Source organism: Momordica charantia (assembly GCF_013281855.1).
Source record: "Momordica charantia cultivar OHB3-1 chromosome 8 unlocalized genomic scaffold, Mcharantia_2.0 BLBB01000008.1, whole genome shotgun sequence".
NCBI lineage: Eukaryota > Viridiplantae > Streptophyta > Magnoliopsida > Cucurbitales > Cucurbitaceae > Momordica > Momordica charantia.
In genome coordinates this window covers 27,119,689-27,128,577 of record NW_028275166.1, presented here as the reverse complement: position 1 = coordinate 27,128,577, position 8,889 = coordinate 27,119,689, and the positions used below count along the sequence as shown (strand labels likewise).

Below are 8,889 nucleotides of genomic sequence, written 5' to 3'. Positions count from 1 at the left end.
TAAAAGGTGGAAGAGAGATTGAGCAATTACCGTTGGGCCATACTTAACCTATTTTGACCAATGCCCCATAACAATGAATTTTGAAAAGTCAAAACTCTCCCATAAAATATGAATTCCTACCGGGAAAGACTTGCATCGTGCTCCACAGCAAATTGCCTTGATCCCATCTTCTACCTCGATATATGACAAACATATGTAAGGGCAAACTCTTTGTGTTGGAATATCTCTAGGCCGGAAGCGCTTTTCTTTCTCTTTCTTTACATTAGCACACAAAATCGATCTTATGTTATGTTAGAAAAAGAAACGATCCGCTAGATTCAGAATTGATATGTAATAATGAGTTAGATTGCACCCATATCAATCCATTTTATTCTATTTGGTAAAAAATGTATAAAGAAGAGGACAAAAATAGTTCCACCTTCTAAAGGTTCATATTTTAAAATATGATTTGAGTTAGTTTCCGTGTGACTAGGATTTTAATCGTTAAAAATCAACTAAGATTTCAATAACATATTTAATTTAACATGACTCATTTAAATTCTAGAGATAAATATTATTCTAATTTCAATAAAAACAACATAATAAATAAAATATAAATTATGTTTTAGGAATAAGCTTGAAATTTTAAAATTATAAATTAATCTCTGATTTTCAACTTCTACCTTTTAATATGGTAAATTTTAAGGCGGAAAAAAAAGCATCTATTGTTAACTTATCTACTAACAAAAAAAGATAATTTATGCACATGACCATGTCCTTAAGTGCAAATCTATGAACTTCTGTTTAGCGGAACAAAAAAAAAAATCATTTTTCTTCATAGCCCTCAAAAAAGATATAATAAATTAATTTTACTTCATTTTTTTTCAGCAATTATTAAAGCATCATAGGTTTTAGGTTTCCAATTTATATGTCTCAACTGAAAATTTTACTTCAATAAGGTGTAAATTTCATTAATATAGAAATAAAAATATAGAGTTCACCCTTCTTTTCTTAGTTTCCTTCGTACTTTTATTTCTTGTGTCCTACAGAGATCGAGGCTTGGAACCCAAAATGTATGTTTAGTAGATTTTGTACACGATGAGGTATGATTGCATGAGCGGGTTCCTCACATCGTATTTGCCTTTAAGATACAATAATAAAGTAGATTTTTAATATTAGTATGCTTGGATATAGAGTTTGGAGCATTGCTTGAATTGCTTCTATATCTTATACGTATTCCAGGATCCATGATGGTGCTTCACATTTTACCTCGACTATTTAATATTTTGGTTAGAGTGACGTATATTTTCGTGCTATTGCTTGGCGACATAGTGTTCGTTCATCTAGTTTCCATTCATTGATTAAGATTTGTAGAGACTAAAGTTTGAGAGAATCAGATAATTCTATTATCATTCACTGAATAGTATACATAGACAAGTTTTTAAAGTTGAATGATAAAAGACAAATTAATACATGTGATTACGATAATATTAAATATTCTAACGGGATCCACTTGAGATTTAATTATTTTCATCGATGATTTTTATTTTATTTACCTGATGTTTTTTTTTCCGGTGTTTTTAAGGTTTTGTTAGCCGATTTTTTTTTTTCCTTTTTGTATCTTGATCTCATTGGTAAGATATCTCTTTTTTCTTGCAATATATAAAAATAAAATAAAAAATAATAGATACCATAAAAAACACACAAATATATTAAATTACCATTCTAATCCCTATATATTTTTTTTTAACAATTATGGATGGCAATTTTCCCATGAGGACCCGCGCAAAATGCTGTGGGGAGTCTTAATATTATGAAGGACAGGAGGAAATTTTTGTCCTTTATTTAATTTTGAGGCTAGGGTGGAGGTAGACCGTAATTTTTTAATATGCATGAATTAATAAAATAATTAAGTTGAATCTAAATATAACTTAATTAATAAGACATATATCTTCGACAAAAAATAAAATAAATAAAATAATGAGTTCGAATCTCTATCTATACATGTTGTTGTATTTAGCATGAAATTTCCCATGAGGGAGGATAGATAGTGGGAGTAGGATAACATTTTGAATATATAGAAACAAAAATGAATCGAAACTGAAAAATATAGAGGCCAAAATAATATTTTAACCTGATAATATGGTTAATATAAAAACAAAGTTAGCCTATCATAGCACTATATTAGCTGCAACATAGCTTTCCATATTACTATTTTAATTTAATAAGATGATTTATTAAATTCAATAAGTCAAGGGACTAAACTGTAATATGGCTAAATTTTCATTTTGAGACTAGTTAGTATGTATGATATGATAATTTTCAAAAAGAACAAATTAAAGGTGCAATAAAAAGAGATGAATAAATAGGAAAATGACAGTTTATAAATGTATATATGTTACACACAAAACTAAAAAACCAACCAATGAAAAAAAAAAGTAATAAAAAATATATTGAATTCTTATACATGCTGATGTGGCAAAAAAATTCATTTTTCAATTTGAAAACCGTTAGAAATAAAAAGAGAGAAAAAGAAAAAGTGGGCATTGCCAAAGTAAACAGAGGCATTTGAAAAGTTTGAAGGAAGGTCTGGTAAATTTGTTAAGCTCATCATTTCCATGGAGCAACCTCCGTTAATTTCTCAGCGACGAGATGAGCCGGAATTCAGCCTCCGAGAATGGGCGGCCAAGGCCAAAGTCGGCCGCGACACCACAATTTCCCGGCGATTCTCCGGCTCCTACATCAGAAGCTTTCGAGAAGACGCGAGGTCGTTCCGATCAAACATCACCACCATCACCAGCACCGCCTCCTCCCCCGGCTACCCTTTTGGAGGTTTTTCTTTCTCTCGCTTCCTTTTTGTGGAATTCAGACTCTGGCCATGGGGTTCTTCTGTTCTTGACTTCTCTGGCTTCTATTTTGCAGATGAAATTGACCCAGCTACGTATTCGTTCACCAACGCCATCAAGGGTGGGTTTATTTGAATTCGGATCTTACTTTGCCTACAAACTGTTTGTGGAAATGCATGTGGTGGAGTTGATGCATTTTTGTGGTTTTTTGTTTTGTAACTGGGTGCTGCTTCTTGTGCAGCACTGCAAGCCAGGTCGCTTAACAGTTGGGAATGCTTTTCTCTTGATGGGTTCACTTTGAATTCCAAGTGGAACGAGGCCGAGAAATATATATGCAACCCACTTTCAGGGGAAGTTCCTATGGAGTGTTTGTCTGCAAAATCGCTTAGTGGAAGGTCGTTTAGGAACTTGACGAACAGAATTGCAATTTCTGCTCCTTTAGTTTATTCAAATCATTCACAACAAATCCAAACGAAGCCCTGTTCTATTACACAAGTAGTTCAGAAACTCCCTGTTCCAGGTTGAACCATTTGTCTTTCTTCTTTACAATTCGAGTTTGTTCAGTTTGGGGGTCGGAAATTTTGAATTCTCTGTGGTGATTTCCAGAGAAGAAAGTGGATGCCATGACCAGAGACGTGGGAACTCAAAGCACACCATCGAAACTTGGTTCAGATAGTCCTAGTCCTGCTTCCACACCTCCCATTGTGGAGAGAGCGTTAAAGCGATGCGAATTGGAACAAGACTCGCCTAATTCAAATTCAGAAATTACTCCAGAGGCAGAGGTATGCCGCTTCCAATCTTTCATGAGCTTAATCTTTGTTATATTTGTCTGATGCATTTAGTTTGATTTCAACTGTCTAAATGGAAAATTTGAGAGTCAACTGCAGAGCTAACTGGTAGTTTCGAAATGTTAAAATAACCTTATGAACCAAGAAAATACTTGGCTCCTTAGAGGTGGAAGCAATTATGTCTTTTAACACCCTTAAATGTGGGAGCAATTATGTTTTTAACACCCTTAAATATTTGATAATTAAGAGAGAAATATAAAAAACAAATTTTTTTTCTAAATAATGAGTTGTCCAAGATTTAATGGTGTCAAAAGACAAAGTTGCTCCGTGTATTTTTTCTACCCAATAGCAATTAAATCCAAAAGTTTAAGTTAGATATGTTATAATTTATATAATATTTTAAAATTTTTAATACTTCTCTCAGTTACACACTCGAAAATTTACAGGACACCTGACAAGTGACCTATTATTAATTGGAGAAGAAATGAGACCGAATAAGTTTACATACACCATATACTTGTTTTGGTGGTGATTTGACGGGAAAATGTTAAAATGAATTTGATATGATTTAGTTTTAGCGAACATTTGAAACAACCTTGCTGGGATCCCCAAAATCTGACCTGCCTTTCTTCATAGCTTGAGGAGAAACGTTTCTGAGCTTTGTGAAGTTAATGCAAAGTTTAATTGTGTTGGCCTAAGCCTCACAGAATAGAATATAAAGAAAGAAAGAAACAAGTGGAGCACAAGTGAAGTCCAGCTTTCTCAGAAACAAAAGCTTTTCCTCCAATCTATTTCTATCCCTCCTAAACAGCCCCACTAAGGATGAGGCAACCAAATCCGGATTGTCCTGATAGATGTCACAAATCAGAGTACTATACCCATCCAAGGTGGGGGACTGTTTTTGTTAGCCACAAGTTGTTACAATTTTGGTCCCTTTTTGATATTTTTTTCCCATATTGGCCTACTTTCCAGCTCATGCAGTTGTGATTGTCTCTATATTGTGGAAACATAAATTTCTAGAAATTAAAGTGATAATAATATTCAGATGTCAGAAAACCCTGCCTCGAACTTTCAGAAGCAAAGAGAAAACTCTTGGTGTTGAGAGAGTCAGTGTCTCAACACTTGAATTGCTGCATAAATTTCAAATTTCCCTCCTTAAGTTATGTATTTGTTTTTTTCATTCCTCTATATCTCTTTCATTTTCTTTCCTTTTTACCATAGTGGAGCCCATCAAGATTCGCCTTTACATATATACTCCTTTGTTTTTCATCGAGATTCTCCTGCAGCTCTTTTTTTTCCATCTTTCTGAGAGTTGTGGCCATGTATGTTCCCTTATTATTAGATTAAGCAGCAAAAAGTTGCTGAATTACTGCATCTGCCATTTTTTACAGAACCATCCACCAGAAAAGAATCTTCAAACATAAGAACCATCAAGAAAAATGGCCAGTGTTGATTTTTTTTCTTTTTTCTTTTACTGCTTAGATCAAGTGAAATTTGTTTCTGCAGACTCTTAACTTAACTGTACGCGGAAGAGAAAAATAGAGGTTAATAAACCATCATTCTGTATTGTTTCTCCTGTAATTCCCAAATGAACCTCATTAGATGTGGACAAGTTGAAGTGTCAGAAGTTCCAAAAAGTGCAATCTGAAGTACTCAAATAATTTCAAAGGGGGCCATGTGGGTATTTCCTGAATGAACATCCAGGCTTTAACAAAAAGCTTGTAGATGACGACTGAATTAAAAGCAACCTTATCTGAGTGCAGGTGATAAAAAGAGAAATGAAAGAGGAGGAGGGACACACAGAAACAATAATAGCAGAAGAGAAGTGCAAGCAAGGGGGATGCTTGTCATGGATGAAGAAGAAGCAGAAAGAGGAACAGAGATCAAGAAGATCAAAGAGGTTTCTTTCTCATCTAAAACTAAAAGGGTGCTGAAAAAGGGGAGGGATTGTAGAAAATGGTGAAGAACAAGGAGGAGATGGGAGAGATCTGTAATAAGGGCAAGGGATATATCATAAGGATTAAGGGATGGTTTGGTGTGAGAACTGAGAGTGGTCCTCCTATTGGCTTTTGCCTCTAAGCCACTTCATAATTTGTTCTTTGTGATGGAGAAGAAAAGAAAGTAGGCCGACAGCTTAGGATTCACGTGCATGCTTTTGTCTTTGTGTTCTGAATAGTAGGGCTCTAAAGAGCCTCTCCCTTTTGTTTTGAACTTTAAAATCTCTCTCCTCTCTCTCTCTCTCTCTCTCTCTCTCTCTCTCTCTCTCTCTCTCTCTCTCTCTGAGCCTCTCCCTTTTGTTTTGAACTTTAAAATCTCTCTCTTCTCTCTCTCTCTCTCTCTCTCTCTTCTCTCTCTCTCTCTCTGAGCCTCTCCCTTTTGTTTTGAACTTTAAAATCTTCTCTCTCTCTCTCTCTCTCTCTCTCTCTCTCTCTCTCTCTCTCTCTCTCTCTCTCTCTCTCTCTCTCTCATAGTTATTAGTTTGACCTTTATTGTAAAATTTTTACACTGTATTTAAGAAAATTTGGCTTAGACGACCTGTTTTCAAATTCGAATCTAGTTAGATATAGACTCTATATCGTGTGGTTTAGGATTTTGGTTCATGTCGGAGTTGGACCACTTGTTTTTTGAATTTGATACTAGGATGGATAGGTATGGTTTAAGATCAAAATCATGTCAAAGAAATGACCAAACCCGTTCATCGGAATCTAGCCACAAAATCGAGCAAATAAATACTCTCGTGAAATCATTTAAAAGCAGTCAACACTATTAGAGTAACAAATTCTTGCAAAAAGTGTCTTATGTCACGCTAGGCATTAGCATAAACCTGCACCTTCTGCTGAACGAAACAAGAAAAGGGGGGAGACTATTGATGAATGAGAAATTTCGGCTAATTACTAAAGGTCACGTCACAAAATTAAAATTATATTAGACGAATGACAAATTTACACGTGTCTTAAATTAATTTTTAAATCGACGAATCAAATTGCGTTATGTGTCTCTCTTATGACCGTTCGATGAAATCAACTAATTTGATAAAATCCATGAAGAGATTGGGCCTAAGTAAGCCCATGACCCATAAAGACCCACCAACTCTATAAATAGAGGGGTGGCCCCTCATTTGAAGGGAGGAGAAGAAGGATTGGAAGATATCTAGAAGAAGCACTCAGAAAATCATTCAGAGTCAAAAGAGTTCCAGACTTCGAGAAAATTGAATCTTCTCTCCCCAAGCAACATTACTTGAAGAGTTCATTGCCGGCTGCAAAGCCGAAGCACTTCACAAGCTGCAAAACCGAAGAACTTCACGAGCGCAAAGCCGAAGACTTCAAAGATTCTTCAATAAGCTCAAAACTGAAGACTTCACAAAACCTTCGTCAAGCTACAAGCCACATAATTTTATGAAGTCAAAGTGTTCAACAAGCTCAAAGCCGAAGACTTCAAAGATCCTTCGTCAAGTAAGAAGTTAAGGCATCAACCATTTATTTAAGAACAAACTCACGAGCCCCTGAATTAAAGTTTACATTTGAGAGAATTAATCGGATTATACATTAGAAATTGTAACACTTACATACATAAATACAAATAGAAGTTCATAAATTCGAGTTTTCTCTTATTGAATTTCTCGTCGAACAACTATTTAAGAAAACACTGAAGAATCTCTATCACACTTCGCTTGAGAAACAAGAGAAGATTTTTGTTTATCAGATTGCATTTTTTAAATTTTGAAACTATCGAATATCTTGTAGATCTCGTTCTTAGATTTATGCTCTTCTCCTCCCTTGCTTCTCGAGGGAGAGAAAAGCGTGAGCGAGGGAGGTGAGCGAGAGCATTATGGAGTGAGGGATAAGCGAGAGCGTGAATGCAAAGGAAGAGAGTGAGAAAACCTTATTTTTTGGCGATACATGTATTAATCAGTTGAACTACGCTCAAGTACGAGTTGGCACGTAAGGATGAATTTAAATGGAACATTTTCTATTCAAATTTACTCAGCATAGTCATTTAAGTCTGGGGTTTAAATTCAAAATTTCCCTAGACTAAGTTTATATTCCGAGTTATTTCGGATCCACTTAAAAAGTGTGAAGATAGTACCAATTTCCAGAGGAGACGTGATGGGCGTGATATGTTCTTTTTTCTCCTCGTTTTTGATATTTTAGTTAGAAGTTTGATCCTCCAATTTTTTCAAAGTTACGTCTAACAAGGTGTTGCATTCTTAAAAGTTTTTAATAAATTTGTCTCTTCGAATTTCAAAAAGTTTATAATAGATTCTCAAATGTTTGATTTTGTGTTTAATAAATAATATATCCAACGCAATATATAAATGCTAAAATTAAAAGCTACTCGACATTAAATGACGTAGCTAACGTAGGGAGCTATTAAATATAAAGCTAAAAGTTATCATAAAATTTTAAAGTATAAGATCAAATAGACACAATATTAAAATTTTAGGGATCTATTACAGTTTTATTTTTAGATATAAAACTTATTAGACACCATTCTAAAAGTTTAAGCTAAATTTTAATCTAACAATTTTTTCTCTCTATATTTGGCTTGAGTGTTTAATTTTATAATCCGCTACTTAATATTTTTTTTTTTGTTAAATTACAAGATTAGTTTCTTAACTTTTAGAGGGGTGATCTAATAGTTTAACTTAAAAAAGTTACTAATAGATGGTTTAACTTTCAATATTTTGTGTGTAGTAAATCCCTAAACTTTAAAAATATTTAATAGATTTCTAAAATTCTATCTTGGGTCTAAATAGAATCATGACCTTTCAATTTCGTTTTTAATAAGTTTATGGATTTTAAAATATGTCTTGTGACCTATTAAAAAAAAAATAAAAATTGAAGTTCACGGAGCTACCAGATACTTCTAAAATTTATGAACTTATTAAACACAATCTTGAATGTTCATGAACTAAACTTATAACTTTATATTTAAATTATTCCATTTTATAAGAACATAAATAATAAACAATATGAAATTAATGTTATAATGACAGGTAAACATAAAAATTATTATAAAACAAATAAAAATAAACTAACCAACCATTTTTTCTTTTATTATTAATGTAGTTTATAAGGGGAAAAAAACTAAAGCAAGTGGTTTAAAAATTTTTGAAAATATTTTAAAATTTATGTTTGAACTAGACATTAACTTTTTATCATGAAGTCTCAAAACTTTTAAATTTCAAATTACATCAAGTTTGATTAATTTTCTGTATTTTCAATTAGATGTAATCTATAACACCCCAAGTCTTTTTTTTTTAACAAAAAAAAGCT

At 33.3% G+C, this 8,889-nt stretch overlaps 1 protein-coding gene across 5 annotated transcripts; it reads left to right on the top strand.

Annotated features, from left to right (window-relative positions):
- The first annotated feature begins 2,506 nt into the window (after window positions 1–2,506).
- Window positions 2,507–5,824, top strand: LOC111013326 (uncharacterized). Of its 5 annotated transcripts, XR_002601665.2 has the most exons (6): window positions 2,508–2,811; window positions 2,902–2,946; window positions 3,067–3,345; window positions 3,432–3,607; window positions 5,216–5,290; window positions 5,377–5,518. XR_002601665.2 is itself a non-coding variant. In XM_022287760.2 (5 exons), exons 1-5 carry the CDS (start codon window positions 2,598–2,600, stop codon window positions 5,153–5,155), a joined length of 750 nt encoding a protein of 249 aa, XP_022143452.1. In that variant the 5' UTR covers window positions 2,507–2,597; the 3' UTR covers window positions 5,156–5,293. The 5 variants fall into 5 exon arrangements, 4 of the variants coding, with proteins under 4 accessions (XP_022143452.1, XP_022143453.1, XP_087984368.1 ...); XM_022287760.2 differs by lacking the exon at window positions 5,377–5,518 and having other exon boundaries at window positions 2,507–2,811; window positions 5,120–5,293; XM_022287761.2 differs by lacking the exons at window positions 5,216–5,290; window positions 5,377–5,518 and adding an exon at window positions 5,005–5,131 and having other exon boundaries at window positions 2,507–2,811.
- The last annotated feature ends 3,065 nt before the right edge of the window (window positions 5,825–8,889 follow it).

Coding starts and splice junctions, on each gene's coding strand:
- LOC111013326 (XM_022287759.2), top strand. CDS start 2,598: ATGGAGCAACCTCCGTTAATTTCTCAGCGACGAGATGAGCCGGAATTC. Junction 3,346..3,431: donor TCAGAAACTCCCTGTTCCAG/GTTGAACCATTT, acceptor GGTGATTTCCAG/AGAAGAAAGTGGATGCCATG. Junction 3,608..5,376: donor AAATTACTCCAGAGGCAGAG/GTATGCCGCTTC, acceptor ATCTGAGTGCAG/GTGATAAAAAGAGAAATGAA.